The sequence below is a fragment of the Peromyscus californicus genome, unplaced genomic scaffold (assembly GCF_007827085.1).
Source record: "Peromyscus californicus insignis strain IS unplaced genomic scaffold, ASM782708v3 Scaffold_13__1_contigs__length_99412109, whole genome shotgun sequence".
In the NCBI taxonomy this organism is placed as follows: Eukaryota; Metazoa; Chordata; class Mammalia; order Rodentia; family Cricetidae; genus Peromyscus; species Peromyscus californicus.
Window position 1 is genome coordinate 82,435,734 of NW_026294424.1, and position 24,296 is coordinate 82,460,029.

Here is a 24,296-nt window from a genome sequence, read left to right on the forward strand (position 1 = left end):
TTGGTAAAAAGAATGATTAGGAGACAGTTTAGCAGACCTCAAACAAAGAATAGCAAGTAGAAAATGAGAGTCACTAAAGAGTACTAAGGAAGGAAACATTGGGAGGGTTTGGGACATGAATTTTAAAAAAAAATAAAACAACAACACTTATATTTTACCCAACAGGGAATTTTAGTCTAGATGATGGCATCCAGTATTATAGTTCACAATGATCCCTACAGAGCAGTCTCTGAAGCTGACTACTTACACTATAAGCATGCATAAAAACATTCACCAGAATACAGAGAAATTATGTGACTTTATATAATTTCCTTTAGTCTTTGCAATTCCTATACTTGGGTATGTTCTGTAATATGTAATCTGCATGTTGTACATGCAGTGGAGAAATGATAGCATTCACTGGTGTGTGTTCATACACACATGGTAGGAATAAACAACAACCTCCCACCTCAAATAGGGCCAAGACAAACAGGCTCAGGGATAGGAGGATAGCTAGGGGCCCACTGCAGTACTAAGGACAGGAAGTGAAATGTCCCACAAGTTCATGCGCTTGGACACTTGGTCCCAAGCAAGTGGCCCTGTTTCATTAAGTTGTGGAACCACTAAGAGGTAGCACTTGGCTGGAGAAGGTGACTATTTGGGGGACTGGCCTTGAGGTCTACATAGCCCAATCCCTTTCTTATCTTGTGTCTGCTTGAGATAAGAGAAAGCAGTTGCCACACGATCCTTCTGCCAGAGTCCCCTGCATCATGGAGTCAGTCACATAGACAGTGATAGACAGCGTCTTCTTATACTATGAGCCAAAATAAATGGTTCCTCCTTTAAGTGGCTTCTTGTTGGGTACTTGAAACAGGGCAATGATTCAAGTGACGGATGCGGACCGTTGGCAACTCTTGACAAGAGCAGTAGACCACCACAAAGGGAAGAGGTAGTCATAATAAAATAGTAAGAGTTAACTTACAATTGAGTGCTTAGTAAATACAAGGAATTTAAATGAAGTTCTTTATTCCAGTGTTTTTTTTAAACTTTGAAATATGCACTATTATTTTTTCCTGCCTTACAAATGAGGACACTGGGACTTTGGGAGGTTAAGTAACTTTACCAAGGTCCTGAAGCTATTTAGTACACTACACTATAAAATACAAATTCAAAACTAACTCAAGAAAGAAGATTCAAATGCCTCAGTCTGTTTCAACAGACTATTCCCAGATAACCACATGCCAAGACATTTAACACAGTCAAACTGACCCCATGAAACAGCCTTCATAAAAATGTCTAGTAATGTCCAGAGGGTGGTATGAAAAGAGACTAATCAGAAAATGTGTGTGATCCTATTTTTACCCAATATGGTCTTATATTAAGCAAGTTTCTGAAATAACCCTATATCTAGGTCATATTTTAGCGACTTATGACTAGAAATATGAAGGTAGTTCTGAGGGACTGCACACTGTGGTATCCAGTCCCCGTTAGTGTATTAACTTTCCTGCTATAGCTTACATTCCAAATGCCCTATGAGTTTTAGTCACTAGATCTGGGTTCCTAAGGGTAGAACCCCACCATGAGTTTCTCCTCTGTTTTTGCAAACAATCAAAGAATACTAAAATAGATGACCCTCCTTTATCCTAAAGGAAACCCGGACATGGTACTTCCCTCGCTTTAAATACATCTAGACAGAAAGAAAATCTTCTGAAGTGTATGACCTCATAATAACAGTGTTACTATATGCTCTGTGATTTGCATAAAATCACTCGGTCATTTGTCTATCATTGATAAAAAAAAAACCATCATGCTTCTAGAATCATAAGGAAAATGAATTCAATAACTCTTACTTGTAAAGTTCTGTGGCTCTTACTATTATTCTGTTAAATAGACCTAGTATCAAACAGCCCTCTACATTTGTCAGGAAAGCTCTCAGACCTTATCAGAGAACTTTCTTTTTGTTTGTTTGTTTGTTTGTTTGTTTGTTTTTTGAGACAGGGTTTCTCCGTGTAGTTTTGGTGCCTGTCCTGGATCTCACTCTGTAGCCCAGACTGGCCTCAAACTCACAAAGATCCTCCTGGCTCTGCCTCCCGAGTGCTGAGATTAAAGGCATGTGCCACCACTACCTGGGCATCAGATAACTTTCTTTGTGCAGTGAATGTTCATTAATGCAGAAACTCACAACTGATCAAACTATAGATAATAAATATCAGTGGTGTGCTCAACCACAAATTCGGACCTGGGAAAAGTTGGGGGAGTGTAAATATGATCAAAACACATTGGATGAAATTCTCAAGTGGTAAAATTCTATGGAGCTTGGAATAAAACTGTGTTTCCATATGTTAACTAGAAAAGAAAGTAATAGTTATGCAGGATTAAATTCTGAACGCCAACATAAAGACATTGGGAAACTGAACAGTCTAAGGGTTTCATAATGACTGAAGACATCAGATAGAATCTGTGATCCCTGTAAGTAAAATCATAGGCTAAAAGGTGCTTAAGCTTTGGAGGTGAACATTTACTTTAACCCAATCAGTCCTCTCTCCAAGTTCCCTCCCAACAACCCTTAGATAGACATACATATTCTCTACAACTATGCAAACATGGAGCTACTGTACCGAGCCAAGAAGTGCATTGCTTGTACAATGAGAACAGCTTGGAAAATATAATATCATTTCTCCCTGTCTTTGTGCAAAGATGACCTGCTTACCAGTCATCCCAAAGTGGTACCTGAGAAGCCTTGAGTGAAAACGGAAAGGGGGGAAAGAAAGGAAACCATGACATATAAGACTGTTGCATCAAAGAGACCAGAAACAAATGGAAAGCCATCTCCGTTCACTCACTCAGAGAGTAAATATTGTGAGAGTATCCACACTCAGAAAACAATCTACCAGATCCCCATACAATCTCTATCAAAGCCCAAATGGTATTTTTAAATAGAAATAATAAATGCAATTCTAAAATTTCTATGAGCCACAGAGGACCTAAATGGTTGACAGAAAGGACCAAAGACTTTAACATCAGACATGAATCTGTAACTGACAGAAGGACATATAGGGGAAATGCTTCACGGTCTTGCAAGATTTCTTAGATGGGCCCCAAGAGAGAGAGACAGCAAAGGCAAATATAGGGATGTGGGACGGTCTTGGTTTCTTCTCCTGACAAAATGGCGATAAAAAAAAAAAAAATCTCCTGACAAAAGCAACTGAGGGGAGAAAGGGTTTATTTCAGCTCATGGTTTAGAGGCATCACAGCCGGAGTCGAAGCAGCAGGAATTTGAAGCCTTCAGTTACATTATGTCCACTGTAATCACTCTATAAATTAAAAAGAATATCCATTTTATAATTGTTACTGCTTAACTTCTTCACTTCCTATTTACTTAATTCCCCAGATGTGAAACGTGAAGTTAACTTTAGTTACCTGAGCTATTTTTTTATCATAACTATCACAAAATTAGAACAGGAAGAAATGGAGTTCAGAGAAGTGTGCACACCAAGGTGAGCTGAACAATAACTGAAAGAGTTTTTAAATTCATGAAAGATGGAAATTTTAATAAAAAATAAGGATCCAAATCGTCACTGTTACATATTGGGTAATACCCATGATTCAAATTGCAAATACATAAAAATAATCTTCATATGTGCCAGACATGCCAATTGATCTACATCTGAACTAACAACAGCCTTTTGGAATGCTTCTTCATGAATATAAGTAAAGATGCTTTTGTTTTTTAAAGATATGGAAAGTGGTCCAGGGAACAAAGATAATGGCAACACTACCTGAGCTACACTGAATGATTTTTCAAATGCTAGGTAGTTGCAAAAGAGAAAAGGATGTTAACATACTTTTTTCTCAGCCTGCTTAACTGAACCCTACTCCTCTTAGACACTAATAGAGAAGCCAACCTCTAATACTGACAGTGACTTCCATGAAGACTGTCCACTAGATGAGAAGTTGCAGCCAAGCTCACACAGTGAGGAAAGACAACAGACACCACCATCAAAACCCCACACTTGCTTTGCCTACTTGTCATTCAAAACTGGAATCAAGAGCCTAAGAGTTTAAGAGATTAATGTTAAGTCTAATATCCCAATTTCTTATTACTAGAAGCCTGTTTAATGGCATTATATATTAGTATAAATACTGAACAGTATGAGACACCAAGAAAACAATAATTTTCAAAAATAAATAAATAAATAAATAAATAAATATGTTTTAGCAGCCACTTATCTCATAAGGGGATTAGTCAGCACAAAGACATAAAAGCATGATACATGGGGGGAAAACGCACAGGAGTTCTGAAAGTGGGGACCAAACTTGGAAATCATTTTGAGGACTACATAGATTTAGTTCCTGAACAGCAGACATCAGGATAAGTTCCTATGCAAGTTTGTAGATGCTGTATATTGTTAATACACACAGATAAGCAGTTAAATATTTTAAACCAATTATTATTGCTCATGTTTTGCATGTTAAAATCCCTTCCCTAGTGACTCTTCTTTCTGATTACTTCATGGAATAAGATAATCTCCATACTGAATTCATTTTTCCTATAATTATTATGAACACAGACTAAAATATACTAAAGAAATCCCACATATATAATTAGTATTTCCATATGAGTTCAAGAGAAGTAGTTCAACAAATGATCTCAGATTAGATTATAAACCAGTAGCTGCAAAAATTTATAATCTAACACTAAAGGAATGTTTGCTCAATGGCGTGTCTTCATATTATAGTAACACCTTCCATGCATCATTTACTAATAAAATTATCTGCTAAAATTAATTTCTATCATTTCATATTTTCCTTTTACAAAGCCCGTCAAGGATTCTCTTTAATCCACGCACAGGTCATGAGGATCTCCCAAAGCAGAGGGTTAGGGCACCTATTCACATGTCTAAATTCAAAGAAGACTCGGCATCTACCCAGCCCCTAGCATCACCAAGGCTAAGTCTTCCCATTACTCCTGCTTGTTCTGCAGTTCCCCTCCCCAGTAACCAGGAGCAACTCCTAAATCATTTCGGACTACTCCATGTTTCCCACCTGCGACAAAGACACTCCTTCAGGGCACCATGACAACCACATCAGCAACACAAGCACTTGGGTTCCTGTAGAAAAATGAAAAACTCTGAAAGGAAGCTAGGAGATAAAGGCTTACGAGTCCTTGCTTCCCACTGGTAGGAAGTAATTACAAAAATTACTTTAACATAGAGCTACTGGTGAATGAATAGCTTGTAATGTGAGGAGAGAAGCCTAGGGGCCTAGAGACTCAATACAAAATATGAAAAGCTGAATGATGCCATGCAAGCATCCCCCCATTCCCCATAGACTGCCGGGAGCAAATCTCTGATGAGGACAGTGTGAACAGTCTTTAGGGCTGGTCAGTGTGTGTGTGTGTGTGTGTGTGTGTGTGTGTGTGTGTGTGTGTGTGTGTGTGGTGTATGTGTGTGTGTGTGTGTGTGTGTGTGTGTGTGTGTGTATTTTAAATCTGAGTTTAGACAAATGACTGAATAGTGGAGGTTAATTTTGAATTCCGATATCATTATCAATTGCAACGTCATAAACAGAGTCAGACAGAAAATTGTTTTGTACAGACTAGAGATGTCAAAAAAAAATGGACAATCCTCCACTCCTGTAGCAATGATCAGAGAGAAGCAAATCAAACTCTCCCATCGTGATGACGTAGAGGTCATGATGAGATGGAAAAGCATCTCTATCACAAGTGTGCCAAGCTCTTGTTTATTGCTAACCTGAAGGATGGCACACTCCCCAATAGGGACAGGATGATTTATACTTTACCCAAACAGACAACTCTGCACTGACCAAAACTCACAGTGACAATGTTAAAGTCCTGGGAGTCTCAAATTGTGCTTGTGTCAGGGAGTGGGGGCTGGGGGGGGGGGATGCTTGCCTGTGCATGTGGTGCCAGAGCTCAGTTTTGAGTATCTTCCTCTATTACTCTCCACCTTAATTTTTGACACAGGGTCTTTCACTGAACCTGGAGCTGGCCATTTTGGCTGGGCAGGCTGGCTGGCAAGTGCTCAAGACCCACCTGTCTCCATTTCACCAACATACGGTTACAGACACATACCACCATGCTTGGTTTTCATTTGGGTAGTGGAAATCTGAATATGGTCCTTCATGAGCCAGCTCCACAGACCTGGAAGTCTCTTTTGTAAGCAGTTATTTAAAAGCAGAGCTCCTAGCAGGGGCAATGTTGGATTATCCAGGGCAATGGTGGAGAGCTCACCCTGGAGGTGAGGTCAGGGGAGAACTGGCCGGTGGAACAACCCTACAGCTACCCAGGCCCAGAACCAGGGTTATGACTAGACCTGCCCCAACATCCACCCATCTACGATCTGCTGGAGCACATGAAGGGACCTAACCACAGACCCTAAGCTGCCAGATCTCCACAACACCGGGCAACAATATCCAAGAAGAGTGCTAGTAAAGGCCCAGCATCGATAGTGTAGTAGAAACCAGAGGCTTCTAACCCGACCAATGACTCTTTGCAATGAACATTTGCAAGTAAAGATATATGGACAAAGGAGTATACTGCATGGGCCACACTGCAGCTCCCATGATGAGATTTTTACTTTTTTCTCTTAAATTTGGTTTTATTTGGGTGTATGTGTGCAGGGATGGAGGGTTGATGCAAAGGAATGGGGAAATGAATGGGACCAAGATACATGATATAAAAGACACATAGAATAAATAAAAAGAAAGTTAAAAAAAAGTGAAGCTCCATGGTTGTGATTTGTGTACAGAATTCATGGTATTTCTGAATAGGTCTTCCAGTTTTTTGCATTTCAAAAAACAACAGAACTTCCCCAACTTAAGAGTCGAGACGAAAGATGACTGAGTTAACTGAGGGTCTTGTTGTTGGTGAGTTGTACCATATACCAACGGGTTCGAAGCTATGGCTTCTTCTGATGACTCAGACAAATGTTCTTGGAAACAGGAAATGGAAATACATGTTTGCATCTTTCTCAAACAGAAAACCTTGGGGCTTTGAGAGAAATAGTAACATTTTTATTTCATTCCAATTCTAGTTTTAGTTTTGTTTTTGTTTTGAGGACACAATGCCCTCCTCATCTAAAGTTGTAGACAGACAATATCTTTTAAGAGTTCCCAGTTCTAAACAATGTGTCCTTCAGATGCTCAGTGATAGAGTGATAATGAGAGCAGAAGGCAAGCAGGGTCAGCCCCAAGCATCATAAGCCAGCCCATACCCTCGCCTCTCTTGGTCGTCTCTATTCATCCTTCCCACATTGCCCCATCAAGCCATTATGAGAACATCTATTGCACATTTGGAGCAAAGTTGGAGTTTAATAGAAACTGTTTCAATACAGATTTAAACATGGGCAATGAGGGAGTGAGAGGGAGGTGCTTAGGAAAAGGACAGCACACATGAACACACAGCTGCTGGCTTCTCCTGCGACGGTCACCTGCAAAGGAAACTGTAAAATGTCCTCACTGTTTCCAATGGATCCCCATGTTACATTATATCATCCCCATGTGTCGCCCTCACGGAGCCTCTTTATGTTCACATTTGATATGCTCTAATTCTGGAGAGAGATTTCTCTGGTCTCAAATTAGAACTCTGAGGTATGTTAGATTCTTGCCTCTCTTCCCTCTCCCCAGCCCCAAGATCCACTCTGTCACAAAACCCTATCCATTTTACTTCAATCTCTGTTTTCCTTTGGCACCAGGGCTCTGTCTCATTATTTGTTCTCTTGTTACCCATCACTCCTGTTCAGGGCTCTGATCTGTTTTAGTTTAGAAGAGTTACAACCAATTCTAAGCCAGACATATGGCACGTCTGAGCAGCTGAACTACAAAAGGCTTCGAGAAGTAGCCAGGCAATCCCTGAGACGAGGAGAAAATACGATGAACTGTTTCTACAGGCCCCACGGGGAAGCTTGACAGGGTCACAAGTAACTGCTTGTGGACTGATCCTTCCCCCGGATAACTCAGTATCAGAAAAATTATGAAGACAGGGTCCTCAAATCTGTTTCTTCCTAGCCACACCCTAGCTTGCGCATTTTACTTTTCTTACTGTAACTCACTGAATAATGATGTATCGCATAAGGTGGAACCTCAGCTTGATCCAGAAAAGTACTGCTTTATACAGCATTTTAGTGTTCATTTATAAATCAATACACCTTTTTAACTCAGTACAGTTCTATAGGATGAAATATGTTATAAAAATACATTCCTAATGTATACATGGACTATATTTCATCTATAAAAATATTGACCCCTCTAGTCCTTTGACAAGAAGAGAATTGAAAAGCTGTAGTCTGGTGTTCAAATTTATGAATCTGAACTCTTCTTGCCCTAGGGAAGAAAGTTAAATTCCTGATATAAACAATTAGATATACTTAAGACGAGATTAGCTGATATCACCAGTAGCTAAATCAGAGTACCATAAACATGAAAATAAAACCCATTCGTTTCATGTTCAGGTTTATCTTGGGACATCCTGGTATACGTTCTGAGTTAACTGAGAGTGAGGAAACAAACTGCTTCACCTCCGTGGCCACGGCAACCCTCTAAGTGGGTCACTTTAGCCCATGGTCTATTTTCACTATAAGGCCAGCTTCTTGTCATGATTAAGGAAGTAAGTCTCCACTGTGTGCATTAGTATAAGCCACCTGTATCATAAACTGGGTGTGCTGGTACTGCCAAAACAAGTATTTTCACTAACTGCCAGAAATAATCTATCCATTGTCAATATATTGTTTTCCTCTGTGTGTGTGTGTGTTTGCTTGGAAACAAACTCAGGGCCTTGTGAATGCTTAGGCAAGTGTCCCATGCCAGAGCCACACCCCAACCCATTTCCATTCTACTAAACACAACAGCTCTTGAAATTTTCTTATTTCAAAAATAAAGTACGATTTCATTCCTGTGAAAGGCTTAGGGACTAACATTTATAGAAATCCATAAGGAACTTGAAGGGAGTGATGAGGAACAGCTTGCAAGACAGTGATCAGATTCAGGTTGGAATGGAGTGATGGAGTACAGCTTGGAAGACAGTGATGGGGTAGAGCTTGAAAGGGAGTGATCAGGTTCATCTTGGAAGGAAGTGATGGATTTCAGCTTGAAAGGAAGTAATGGGGTTCAGCTTGGGCAGGAGTGATGGGGTTCCACTTGGAAGGGAGTGATTGGGTTTAGCTTGGAAGGGAGTGGTCAGGTCCAGCTTGGAGGGTTGGTTCCCCTTTGCAGATGTGAGCTAAAGTCTTCTGTAGTTATGCTCAGGTTTCATTACACCAACAAAATCAGAAAAACTTCAGGGGCCATAACGCTTACATTTCCAATCTATTTAAAAATAAAATTCTATAGAAAAATTTAACTTATTTCTCCACCAAACAGGAAAAGTTATTTATTTGTTTGTTTTTTTATTTATTTATGTTGTGCCAAATAGACTTCAAAGTCAAGCAGCTATCGGTTTGGTGTTAAAACATAACTTTGTTGTATATTAATACATCTCACTTACAAACTTCTACAATGTCACAGATAGTGCATAATTTAAATATTTCTGGAAAAAATAAATAATTGCAAACTTTAGGATAGGCTAAAAGACTATCGTTTTAGTGGACACCTTTTAAAATAAATCATGAAAAGTGTACTGACATGTAATCACTCACTGGCATAGAACACCTCAACATGGGAAAAGAAAAGCTAAACATGATGATGATAACACAAATTTCTGTTCCGTTTCCACATCTCACAAGAGCACATGCCAATCAAGTTCTCTTGACTGATGCAAGGGTTGTTTTCCTCATCCCTTACATCTGTGTTTAATTATTAAACCTTGTTAAGATGCCTACCCCTGTAGTAGGAGTCTTCAGACACATCTCTGGGAGCCTGCTCCAGGGCTGATCTCTTGTAGACAACGTGAATTCTTCCTTTCGCTTCCTCCATCTGCTTACCTCTTTCCAAGGGCTCAATGAAATACTCCTCAGTATCACTTCTTATCATCCCAGCCTAAAGAAAGCACAAATGTGTTTATTTTAAAAAAGAAGTATCATTTTCAACTCACAAGTACATCCTTTTAAATGCCAAGAATGTAAATCTTGAAAACTACTTTTTCTTTCTTCATCTGATTATAAATTTAAAGCAGTTAAGTCATACTAGTCATTCTTGTATATCAGTATTCCATATATAATGTAAGAAATTCATATGAGGGCTGGAAAAATGGCTCAGCAATTAAGAGCATTTACTGATCTTTTGCAGAGTGCCCAGATTTGGTCTCAACCCCTACATGGTGGTTCACAACCCCTTGTAATTCCAGTTCCAGGGGGTCAAATGCCCTTTTCTAATCTTCAGGAGCATGTTCTCTCTCTCTCTCTCTCTCTCTCTCTCTCTCTCTCTCTCTCTCTCTCTCTCTCGCGCGCGCGCGCGCGCGCGCTTTCCCTCTCAAACTTTTAAAAATATCATACAGCCGGGCGGTGGTGGCACACACCTTTAATCCCAGTACTCGGGAGGCAGAGCCAGGCAGATCTCTGTGAGTTTGAGGCCAGCCTGGTCTACAGAGCGAGATCTAGGATAGGTACCAAAACTCACAGAAAAACCCTGTCTCAAACAAACAAACAAACAAAAAATAAAAATATCATACAGCAGGAATGAAAAATCCATATGAGGTAGAAAATACCAAATTTATGCAGCATAAGAATAAAATCACATGACACACCCATTTCATCAGGGTATAAAACGGTATATCTACATGGTGTCTTCTCAGCAAAAGAATCTTATGAGACATAGGAACTCAAAATAAAATCCCTGATTTTCCATAACAACTATTATGGATCTGTTATGAAGTATACTATACTACTTGGGCAACCCATTTTCATCTCCCACATGGACATTAAAGTATGAGAGATGTGAGTTCCATATTATACCCCATCTTTATTCTTAACTAGCTTTGGTAGAAATCCCATACTTCTAATATTTGCTAATCTGGAGAACAAACACACATCCATGGCTAAAATGTCCAACTTTGTCATTAACACCATCTACAGTTAGCAGAAAGCATGGTTAACTGGATTAATTCCACACAACATTAATCTATTGTATTGTAACACACACACAAACACATGTAAATTTGTGATTTAAAGTTCCATTGTTCATCTTTTTCTTAGTCTTTGATTTGTCTACAATCCATTAAGTCACCAAGTTTTGTAGGGTTTTTTTAAAACTTTTATTTGCATTTTTGACAATTTCAGACATGCACAAAGTACATTCTGATTACAAAACTCCTCACCTAGCTAGGCATGGTGGTGTATGCCTTTAATTCCAGCACAGGGGAGGCACAGACAGATAGACCTCTGTGAGTTTGGGGCCAGCCTGGTCTACACAGTGAGTTAGGACAGTGAGGGCTACGTAGAGAGACCCTGTTTCAAAACAACAACAAAATATCACTTTCTCTAGTCTCTCTCCTTCCTGTATTGCACCCCCATAAGTCCCACATTCTGATTACAGTGTCTCTTTTTCTTTTCCTTCTTTCGAGGCCCAGTGATCATCTATGTATCCCTTGAAGACTGTGGGCTCCTTAGTGAATACACAACTGAAAACAATGACTATACTTCCTTTGGAACCCATCAGTAACCAATAATTCAGAAGGGAAAAGTGGGGATGAAGGGGTCCCTCGCAGTTGATGACTGAAGGTAGATAGGCTCAGTGTTGTGCAGGCCCACTGCAAGTAGCCATAGCTGCTATGGGGTCAAGACAGCCTTGGCTGTACATGCCTTGAAGACATTTTACACCCCATCTCCCGTTGTGGAATATTGGTTTAAAATGTGTTACATTTGTCTATGCTGTGGAACATTTGTTTTAATGATCCATTCTTTTATGTTGCATTTGCTTAGCTCTGTAAAGCTGTGTTATTGGCCTGTCTAAAACATCTGATTGATCTAATAAAGAGCTCAATGGCCAATAGCCAGGCAGAATAGAGAAATAGGCAGGGCTGGCAGGCAGAAAGAATAAATAGGAGAAATCTGGAGAATGAGATGAGAGAAAGAGTGAGAGAAAAGGAGGAGAGCAGGACACCAGGGGCCAGCCAAGCAGCCACACAGTCAGCCATGGAGTAAGAAGGAAAGGAAGGTATATAGAATAGAGAAAGGTAAAAGACCAGAGGCAAAAGGTAGATGGGATAATTTAAAGTTAAGAAAAATCTGGCTACAAACAAGCCAAGCTAAGGCCAGGCATTTATAAGTAAGAATAAGTCTTCATGTATTTACTTGGGACTGGGTGGCGGGTCCCCAAAGAGTTTAAAAAAAAAAAAAACCATCTCCCTGTTTTCTGGCTCATATATTCCTTTTGGTGCTTTCTTCCATGATGATCCCCGAGTCTGAGAATGGGTAGTGCAAACGTCCTGTTGAACACTGAGCACTTATTTATTCTCAGCACCTTCAAGAGTCAAGAATCTCAGCTGGGCGGTGGTGGCGCACGCCTTTAATCCCAGTACTCAGGAGGGAGAGGCAGGCAGATCTCTGTGAGTTCGAAGCCAGCCTGGGCTACAGAGTGAGTTCCAAGAAAGGCACAAAGCTACACAGAGAAACCTTGTCTCAAAAAGAAAAAAAAAAAGTCAAGAATCTCTATGTTTACACAGTTCACTGAAGAGAGAACATTCTACCTTTACTGTTACTTCTGTAGTTCATTTAAGTTACAGAAATTATTTCCCTTGAGACTTTTCACAGATCCTAATGATTCTCCCAGATGAGTCTGTGACAGAAGCAAGGAAGCAGATAAGGACTCTGAGCACTGGGCAGTGACTCGAGCCCCTTGAAAGCAAGAAGGACGGCAAAGATGAGAATTAGCTCATGGGATTTTTGAAAACATTTCTCTATGTATTGTAGGCAAACATTCACATACCAAGTGCCATGATACTACTTCCTCCCAGCAGAGCGCAGGTAAAACCACACTTCAGACTGAACATCTCCCTTAGAAAGAAAAGTGCATTGAAGTGACGTTGGGACAGTATCAGTGGCAAGGCAAGAGGCAGGATCTGAGGTTTAGGTATGGTCTCAATGTGCTCTCCATAGACCCTTGTGTCAGAAGTGATGGAGTTAAAGACTAAATAATTCGACTTAGAGATTTCCTTAGTTATAATAAAAAGTAGATTAGATATAAAACTGTAGACTCACAAAGATAAGATAGATAATAGAATATTTTCTCTAACTTTGTCAAATACAAGTGGACTGGATATTATAACTGCAATTCTTACTTGACAACTCTTTTTGTTATATATAGAGTTTTACTATGTTAAAGTTAAATTTTTCCTTTTTAATTAGACTGAAAGGGGAAATTCACTTTCAAATTCATGGATTCTTTTTAATTACTTGTTATATGCATACACATACACACATTATATAGTCCTCATCCTTCATTAAGGAGATTTTTCTTTACAACAGACTGAAACAATTATACAAAGCCACAGCCAACCAAAACGCAGACTTGTGGAGCCCGATCCCAATGGAAACATCTACAAAACACTCCTGCACCTAAGGTTCAATTGAAGAGGGGAAAAAATGACTCTAAGAGTTAGAAGATCATGGAGTTTGCTGCGAGATTGTTTCACCAGGGAGTATCAGAGACTAATGACTTTTTAATCCAAATTATCTATATCTATTTCTATGGAAATCACCCCAGCACACCTCACTCACAATAATCCTTCATCTTGGCCACTACTATTATTTACAGCATCCCAATTTCACATAGCACAGCAGGCAAAAGTGCTTTCTAAAATAATCATGTTCATTTGGACAAATGCTGAATGGCCTAACCATGGAAAGACTCAAATGACCTTATGGCAGGCAGTTCACGCCTTCTAGAAGGGCTGTGTACACCACAGAGTCACACTGGGGTCTAGATTGGTGGTAGCTCTGACACTTTGTAAGTCTGCCCACTCAGCAGTGGAAAACTCTAAGGAACCCCACATCAGAGACCATCAGGAGCCTGTCCTGGTCTCGCTATCCACCATTTTTCTACTTCCACAGACAGGAAGGACAGAGTTACATGGATCACAGCCAAATGAAAAGAGGGTCAGAAAACATAACCTGGCTGCATGCCCAGGGAGCTGAGACAGATTTTGATGAGCAGATAGAAGTGGCAACCTCAAAGGAACTCATGTCACTCCTTAGCTTACATTTCCATTGCTTCCCCTTACACATAAACGACACTCACTGTCGCAGCCCCAGGGTCCTGCTTCACATGGGCACTTTCGATACACTTCCCTCAAGGAACCACACTTAACCACACTCTTCAGGCCCCAGTCATGGGGGAAATGCTGTTATGCTTAGAAAGCATACATTGCCATTTTATATTCTCTATGTCTCATCAAAAAAAAAAATACTACCTTCTTAAAAGTGATAATTCTTATCCCTTCATCCCACAGAAATTTGGGACCCATTCAAGCCGACCACTCAGACTCAGCAACGTGTCCTTTTGTCCTTCTGCTGTCTTTCTCTCTTACAGCTCTTATCACAAATGATCAGGGTTGTGCTTATCTGCATGTGAGTATTTGTTATTCTTTCTCCTCTGCAAGTTATCAGCTCCCAGGGCAGACATGTCTATCTTAATTACTTAATTAGCCTTTTTTTGTTGTTGTTAAATGAGGTTGACTTTTTTTATTATTAATTAAATTTTTTCGTTTATTTTACATACTGACCAGTTTCCCCTCCTTCCTTTCTTCCTGTTCCCTCCTTCCCCCCACCCACCTCTCATCTACCCTCCTCCTCATCCACTCCTATCTCTCTTCATCAGAAAGGGTCGGGTCTCCCATGGGTGTCAACAAAGCACGGCACATCAAGTTGAGGCAGGACCAAGCATCAAGACTGGACAAGGTAACCCAACATGGGGAATAGGTTCCCAAAAGCCAGCTCAAGCACCAGGGATAGGTCCTGATCCCACTGCTAGGAGCCCCACAAATAGACCAAGCTACACAACTGTCACACACATGCAGAGGGCCTAGGTCAGTCCCTTGCAGGTTGTCTAGCTGTTGGTCCAGAGTCCATGAGTCCAGGTTAGTTGTCTCTATGGGATTCCCTATCATGATCTTGACTCCCCCTTGCTCTTACAATCCCTCCTCCCTCTCTTCAACAGGACTCCTGGAGCTTGACCCAGTGCTTGGCTGTGGATCTCTGCATCTGCTTCCTTCAGTTACTGGATGAAGCTTTCTGATGACAATTAGGGTAGCCACCAACCTGATTACAGGAGAAGGACAGTTCAGGAACCCTCTTCACTATTGCTAGGAGTCTTACCTGGGGTCATCCTTGTGGATTTCTGGGAATTTCCCTGGCACCAGGTTTCTCCCTGACCCTAAAATTCACCCCCAACAAGACATCTCTTTCATTACTCTCCCCTTATGTCCTGCCCCCAACCTACCCAACCCAATCCCTCATGCTTCCTTCCCTCATACCCACCCCCAGTTTACCTAGGAGATCTCTTCTATTTCCCCTCCCAAGGAAATCCATTCGTCCCTCCTAGGGTCCTCCTTGTTTCCTAGCTTCTCTGGAGCTGTGGGTTGTAGTCTGATTATCCTTTACTTTACACCTAATATCCACATATGAGTGCATACATACTATGTTTGTCTTTCTGGATCTGGGTTACCTCACTCAGAATGATTTTTTCCTAGTTCCATCCATTTGCCTGCAAATTCCATGATATCATTGTTTTTTTTTTTGTTGTTTTTTTTTTTGTTTTTTTACAGCTGAGTTACTCCATTGTGTAAATGTACATTTTTTTTATTCATTCTTCAGTTGAGAGGCATCTGGGTTGTTTCCAGGTTCTGGCTATTATGAATAATGCTTATTCTGAAGCCGTGACACAAAATTTTGTATTCAGTTTTGTAATGAATGAACTTTAGAAATGAAGGTGTATGTCATAATTACACTTATGTGCTGTAATCAAATGCCCACAAGAATAACTTAAAGGGAGAATATTTGTCTTGACCGATAGTTTTGGAGGATTCAGTCCATAATTTCTGTCCCTTTGTGCTTGGTGGAACATCATGGTGGTGGGAGCATGTGGTGAAGGAGACTCTTTGCCTCACGGAAGAGAAGAAGCAACAGGAAGGGGGTAGAACAAGACACAGCTCCAAGGACATGACATTCTACCTTCTTCCTCCCAAGACACCCCACCCGCCACAGTTCTGCCCTTTGCCAGTGGTCTATTCAGACTTTGAAGTCACCAATGGATTAAAGTATTCATTAAGTTAAAACCCTCATGATCCACCAGCTACTGAAAATGTCCTCACAGACACCCAGAGGTGTTCTTCACCAATCTCCTGGGCATGGATCAATCCAATCATGTGGACAAGCCAAACTAAACACTATAGGGGCTGTAGAAGTTTTAGAGGTTTATGGTACTTTTCAAAAGATGGGAGAACTGGTGTACCTAGAGGCGCAGGGAAGGGTATTGGAGGCGACACATTTCTTCTCAGATTAATAACCACAGCTCCTTCAATTCTTTCTTTGATCTTGGCCCTTCCACTCTCATAACTATCTTTTCACAGGCCATATCTTCTAATTCTGCCTTAGGGTCTCCACTCCAACCTCAAAGACTCCCTGCCAATCCCTGAATACACAGGTGGGCGTGATCTCTGTGTTAGGGCCATGCTATTAGGTCTTTACTTCCAATCTCCAACCTCTAGAATTCCACATGAGAGTGTGACCTCTCAAGGCAGCATGTTCTAGCTACTCGCCTGCTCTTCCACCCAGCAGTCAGCATCTCCTTCCCTGCTCTACTGTTCGCTTTGAACATACCATACAGTCTAAGTGCTTGTGGATTGTCTTGGTCCTACTTACCACTCTCTATTCCCATCTCTCACTAACCAGGCATTAGTTACTCTCAAGCTGTTTTATTCACTATGTATTCCCGCATACCCCACACAGTGTTTTGCTCTAACTAAATCATCTATAAGCATTTTTTTGAATGGAAAAAAAGTTGAGAAACAAAAATGAGAATATGGTATAATCTAAGATTACTCCTAAATCTTGAAGTTGAGTGATTAAGAAATTAATGTTTTCATTTACAGAAACAGAAAAGCAAGCTGGGAACCGCAATACAGACCTGAAATCCCAGCATATGGATGCTGGAGGCAGGAGAATTTGGTAGGGCTAACTGAAAGGTAGGAAAGGTTGCTTTAACTGTGTTCCCCGAGGTACTGGTGGTACTTACTAACATTTAGTGGAGGAATTTGTGACTATTTTTCAGACATATGACCATAATCACAGATACACTGCATTTCAGATCTATCTTCTCACACATAGTAATTAAATCTGATGAAAAACTAAACGGAAAGTTTGCAAATGCATTTAAAAAAAAAAAAGAAAATTTCCATAGAACATTGTAGAAAAATCCCTAAAGCCTAAACTCTGGAAATGGCCCACAGGCCCTGCATGGACTGGCTTTCTGGATTTCTCTTTTCCCACTATTCTGCCTGGTCCAGCTAAAAAGGCTCTCAACTCATTGGCAGTACCCTCGGCAGAGCTAAATTAGCCCCCATTGGCTCTCCAGCCCCTTTTGCCACCAGAGGATTTCTAGATGACTGTCAGATTTTGGAAGTCTGAAACACCAAGTTCCAAGTGGACACAGACTTTGCCACATTTACTGTTTATCACATCCCAGGGTACAGAACAAAGCCTGACTTAAAGTAGGTGACTAATATTTGGGGATAGAGGGAGAAAACATTAACACAAATAGAACCAACCATCTTGGAAGAAAGGTAAAAAGGATTAACAACGGAGAGGGGAGGAAAAACTGAAAATAGGGTCCCAGCCCTAAAGACGTAGCTGCAGCGTGCAAAGAATGAAGCCTGTTGAGAACCGAACTAGACAAACTGGACTGTTTAACTAGAGTGGTGGGGGCTGGAAAGACATTACAAAGAGCTACACAGACAGGGGGTCATAAAACTGCATGTATTTTAAGGTCTAAAGTATTCTTAGCTATTGTAGGTGGGTTCTGATGCACATCTTCCCACCACACGATATTGATTTTTCTCCTTCAGTGGTGACCCAAACTAGAGGGACTATTTAAAAAGTGCCTGTATTTTCAGATGAAGAAAGAAAAAAAACAAAAAAAACCTTGCCCATGCATACTTAACAGTGGAAAAATCATCAGTGCTGATAATTAAGCACTGAAGCTCTTTTTACACACTAACGTATTTATTTACATAGTCATGCACTCAAAAACATTTTTTGAAGCTCAAAGGCCGTGTGTTGTCAAACCTTAACATTAATTAACTCACACTCTTGTCCTCAACCCCCTGGTTTCATTTGCACAGGATATACTTAAGACATCCAAGAGTAAAATCGAATGTGGATAACATTTTGAAAGTCTAGACCATGAATGACACTCTAATTACTAATAATACTGATAATCCTGACAGAAACATGCAGATTATAACCTAGACATTTTTGAGATGCCATGCATAAGATTATATATGCTCCTGAGGGATTCTACTTAATCATTTTAATTCACCATTAATGCTACTTATATACTAAAATATTTTAGAAATTGCTCTTCTTTTCCAAAGAACTCCATATTTGCCATCTTAGTCCCATGCAGCAAAACAGAAAATATTTGCCATGTTTATCAAGGTAGTTTTAAAAATCAGTTTTTAAAATAGTATTATATTTAATCTAGCTTTAAATAAAGGTTTCATTTTGTTTTAATTCTCACATAGGGTACCTTACCAGCACTTTGGGGGGAATATTTATAACACAATCATTGACACTAAAAAACCTGGTATCCCCTTCACATCTGGTCAACTCTTCCAGATGTATCACTCACTTCACATGCTGCCAAGAATCCAGAGTTGAGTCAGAGAGCCTCCTCGGATAGAAACAGCCATCACCCGGGCCACACGCCTCCCTCACTAGGTGGAGTCCTCACAGCCATACCTGACACCCAGCTCTAATATACTAGATTAGATAGTTTCCTCATCCAATTATAATGTGAATGAAGGGTGTGGAGCACAGGGAGTTTCAGATGAGATAATGTCTATGAATGCATTTTATAAACTATAAAGTTATACAAGAAATGTAACACACTATTCTTTATAGGTCACAATAATAAAAGCTAGTCACCAAAGAAATATTAATTTGTACGTAGCTTGATTTATGATGGAAATCAGTCTAAAAGACCGTGATTAAAGTTCTATCGAAAATTACTAATCTCTCCTCAGAAATTCTGTGTCAGATATTTTAAAATCCTCTTGTCATGGGGAAAATTGATGTTTTAATTGTGACATGTGAATGCCATTTTTTTATTATTCTGTTAAAGCAGGAGAGTGGAGTCATGGAGGTTATCCAGGCATCTCATGAAGTATGTTCCGAATACAATATGGCTGCAGTTAAAACTAAATACTATTTGTGCCAAATTGCATACAATAGTAAACTACTAGGGTACTGTAACATAAAGCAGAGATAGGAGCTGAATGCCTAGAATGGATCACGGGAAGGTGTGCTAACGATGTATATGGGGAGGGGGGTAAGGCATATACAATGTCCTGTTAAGGCTGTCATTGGAACTAGAGTACAACAGCAGCACTTTAGTGCACTAAAACTACATGAAGATACAGCATGGGATTAACTCTTTCCCTGTGTTCCTTCTTCAGTTACTGCAATGCACAAGCAAACACTTTATTTGGTTCCCATTTTATCAGCACAATGGACAGAAATTATTGTACGATGATAAACTTCTAAGGTCTCCTGAATTCAAGAGACATTTCAATGACATCCCTCAATCCATACAGAAGATGAGGAGCCTGCATGGGACCACAGTGGGCCCCTTGAATGAGGGTGACAGATGTGTGGCTTGATCTGTTTGTGAGTCCCCTGGCAACTGGACCAGGACTCATTTCGAGTACATGAACTGGCTTTTTTAGAGCCCATTCCCTATTGTGCCATGCCTTACTCAGCCTTGATGCAGTGGGGAGGGGCTTGGGCCTGCCCCAAACTTAGTATGCCAGCCTATGTTGAATACCCAAGGGAGGACTTATCCCCTATGAGGAGTGGGTAGGGTGGGACGGGGAAGAGGAGAGTGGGAGAAAGGGAGGGAGGGGGAACAGTGGGTGGTGTGTAAAATGAAAAAAAAAAACTTTATAAAGTAAACTTTAAAAAAAAAGATGTAATGCAGACAGCAATTCAGCTGGATAGAAAGTACAGAGTAGCCTTGCTTAGAAGGCTGTCTGTAAACCCAAAGCAGGGTCCCCTCTTAAAGAGGGTTGGCTTTATGGGCACTCTTAGATTAGTAAGCAGGTACTAGAGGAGTTGACATATCTCCTGAGTTGTGGCACTGAAAAACCTTCCTTCACGCCAGAGATAGAGGTGCTGTGGACTCATCTTGATGTCTCAGCCTTTTCTGTGTGTTTCTGTGGAACTCATCATCACCCTGCATGGCAGTCACTTGTGCCTAGACACTAAGAAATAGAGGATAAAATGTCACCTGAGCACAATCATAAATCTGATGCAGTGGCAGGTTTCTATCTGGATTCCACGGGTGTTTCATCCAAAGGTGATGTTTCTAGATGCTCTCTTGAGCCTGGAGAGATCTAAGAGATGGCTCCACAGTTATGAGTTTTTGCTGTTCTTCTAGAGAACCAAGTTCACTTCCTAGCACCCATGTTGGGCAGTTTCCAATGCCTATAACTCTAGCTCCAAGGGACCTGACATTTCTCCTGGGCTCTGCTGGTACACGTGTGTGCACTCACACACACACACACACACACACACACACACACACACACACACACACACACCTAACCTACACACACACACACACAGAGAGAGAGAGAGAGAGAGAGAGAGAGAGAGAGAGAGAGAGAGAGAGAGAGAGAGAGAATCTTAGGATGATGTCCTTAATTTAGCAGCATCTAAAAATCTTAAAAGTCCCTTTCAAATGTACAAGATTGAAAGTATATTTGCCAAATCCCTTCTACAAAGGGAAAGAACAGGGCTTAAAAAAATAAAAAAAGATTCCATCTCAACCCACGATGCAATTAATTGCTAAAACGAAGGCGTCTAATGATCAGTGACATGAGAGATCACCATTTCAGTTTCTTAATTAGAGAGCACAACCTCCAACTGATTCTCATCAAAATATACACCACTGGAAATGAAAGTCTGTGGAGAGTTCTGAAGCAATGAAGGGCTTTCTGTATGGCCAGTTTAATTGCTCAGTTTCCCTCATCGCCACCACCAGACCTTGCCCACCATAGTTACAGTGAATCCCACTTAGCCTGTTTCCACTCAGCCACATAATTCACACACTAACGAGAAAGGATATTACATTTTAAAAGTCCTGGGAAGCCAGTCACTGTAATAACAACGTGTTGGGTACCAAAGTCTCTCCCGTTACTGTTTGCTATGTGAGAACAGGAAGCGGGAGGGTCATCCAGATGCTGGTAACACAACATTTTCTTCTCTTGACAAACTGAGTGGCTTTTCCCTCGTAAACACTGTGTTTTATGTAACTAACATCACCTCTGAGAAAACTCAGAGGCAAATCTGTATCTCCCTTGCAGTCCCACTTTGTAACCTGAATCCCATGGGAAGGACTTGTTCTTAGATATCAATTCTTTTCTCTTCCTTCCTCTTGACTTTTTCTCTTTTTTAAATTATTCAAGTTAGCATGGGTTCCACTATGGCATTTTGTACATACACATGCCATTTGCCTTTGTTCTAATCCTCCCCCATTTCCTGCTCTCCTCTTCTGTGGTCCCGTGACCCCTTCTGGTTGATTCCAATCTTTATACCAGATAGTCCCCCATCCCGTTTTCATTGTCTTGTTATGTGACCGTATGTAAACTGCACGTTCTCTCTTACTTGGTAGGGTGGTTACTTTTTGATTGAAATATATAGCTGGTATCTCAAGCTGGAAATCAGACGTCACTAGTTTACCTGAAAGGAGAAAGCTAATTTTCTAAAAATGTATAAATTGGAAGATTAACTATCATAACAGTATTTAGCATCATCTAACATTTCAAAGATATGTAAGTGTTCCTGAAAAGTTGAGGATACAAATTATCAGCTTATAATTGTCAGAAAAATATGAGTCTGTAACCACAAATACTGTTGTTTCTTTTTTTCTTACTTCTTAATGTACATTGGCCAATAATTGTAAAATATATAAGATGTTGCTGAGTGCTTGATTCTATGACAAAGGAGGCTTCACCTATGTTAAGAAAGCACACACCCAACTACAACTTCACTAGTCATGGGAAGGAGCCAATGTTAGTCAGGCAGGCCTCTTCCCTCTCTGTAAAGCACAAAGAGAGGCATATAAACCGCAGCTTCGAATCCGTTGTCCTCTCTGCTTCCTTCTCATTTGATCCTTCCTAAGCATTAATTTAGCTGTGCGAGAACAGGCGGCTGCTGTAACAAATCGCCCCAAATGCAAGGGCTGAAAACAGTGCAACTGTGTCCTGTGTGAGATCCGTGGGTCAGAATCCTGACCTGCAGTGCGGTGTGAGCCGAGGCAAATCCAAGAGCCCTAGACCGGCCGGTTGTGTATTCCCACTCTACTCTCACACCCGCCACTCCCTATGTGTTACCACCACTTCCCATTCTAACAGAACGGAAAATAGACAAAGAACTTATTGGGTGAGAGCAGAGAGTGAGAAAGACTGCTACCGGTCCCACCTTCTCTGTCAGACGCTCTCGCCAAGGCTCTGCTGCTGGCAAACAGGGACAGCCATTACAGCGCTTCCGGCTGTGGCAGCAGCTGAGAAGCCCTTCTCTACCCCATGCCCAATGAGATGCTAAGGAACATTAGCCAGGACTCTACCATAGCATCTTACACACAGTGAGATGTATCACGGGAAACAACCCGCAGTTTAAAGCTGTAAAATACAGTAAGATAGGAAAGAGAAGTGGGGGAGGAAGAGGAGGTGACAGCGGTTGTAGGGGTGGCAGCCAACTAAACTCTACGTTCAGAATTCAGGTCGGCATACAGAGAGAGGCATGAGCACAAGAGGGAGAGACATGACCAACTCAAGAGAGCTTGCTGCTTCTGTTGCACAGAAAAACTCCATACCCACCCCCTCATCTAAGATTATATAAGAAATACACATAATAAAGAAAAGTAAAACCTCAAGGTGTTGAAGCACAGAAAATCGCTTTTAATTTTGGTGGAATGAAACGAAGTTAAAAAGCAAGTCCTGTGGTATCTTTTAGTAGATTTTGACCTTTGAAAGTCAGTCTTGTGACTACATGTCTCAATAAACTACACGCACTGGGGCACGCTAGCACCTGTCATGACTGCATGGTTCCAGAGGGACATGAGACGTGAAATACAGAAGAAGGGTGTGAAGGGAACTGAATTGAGAAGAGGGCTGCAGCAGATTTGGCTTATATTCACTTCCGAAAGTACTGAAAATTTTTAGTAAACTGGTTTTCCTAAGTATTTAACACTGACAAAATTTAGGGTATAAGATACTCAAAGAAAATTATGACCTCTTTCATATGGAGAATGTATGTGTTTTTTATGAAAGCTAGTGTCCTTAACTCTCAGTTTTTAAGGACATAAAAGAACAAAACAGTCTCCAAAATTGGCCTTAATTTAGATTATTAAACTGCTATATGTATATATATATATAATATATAAAAATTTTATTAATATAGCCAATCCAACAAGCCATCAAGGCCCATTGTGATTGAATGATCAACATTTCCTAATATCTTGCAACAAGCACATCTAATTGCCAGGTTTTAGAAGCCAGATGTGATGGCACATAAGTTAATCCTAGCACTTAGGAGGCAGAGGCAGGTCGATCTCTGAGTTTGGGTTCCAGACAAGCCAGGGCTCCCCAGTGAGGCTGTGCCTCAATGTGTGTGTTTGGAGAGGGGTGCAGGAGCCTTAGCTCGGTTGACCAAGGAACTGGGTTCTGGACACAGCTTTTCTACAAAAATATGACTTCCAAAGTCATTCAAACCTCTTTTGGCTGTTTCATAATCTGAAAAAAAATCATGAGGATTTGACTAGGTAATCGCAAAAAGAGCTCCCAATTCAATTACTCTGCTATTTAAATTATATTCCAGTATGAAAGATCCTAGGAAAGGCATGCATTTGAAAAACTGCCCCCTGCCAATACCCCAAGATCCACTTATTCCCATAATAAATAACTGAAATATGACTATAAGACTAATATAATTAACTCCTAAAGTAGGTCACAAATGTTAGCATGCCAAAGAATTTAGGTTCCAACCTCAGAGACATTTCCATGTTCCAAACTCCAGAGTCTGATTCAGAAGGGCTGGGCATCAGACATCTGCAATTTTAACCAGCACTTCATATGCTGCAAACAGCAG

General features: G+C 40.6%; 1 protein-coding gene across 1 annotated transcript in view; it reads right to left on the reverse strand.

The window, feature by feature from the left end:
- The window catches only part of Adamts3 (ADAM metallopeptidase with thrombospondin type 1 motif 3), a 224,766-nt gene that overhangs the window by 96,660 nt on the left and 103,810 nt on the right, over positions 1–24,296 (reverse strand). Inside the window, 1 exon segment of the mRNA XM_052735341.1 lies at positions 9,816–9,972. Within this exon segment, the coding sequence (XP_052591301.1) occupies positions 9,816–9,972 (157 nt within the window).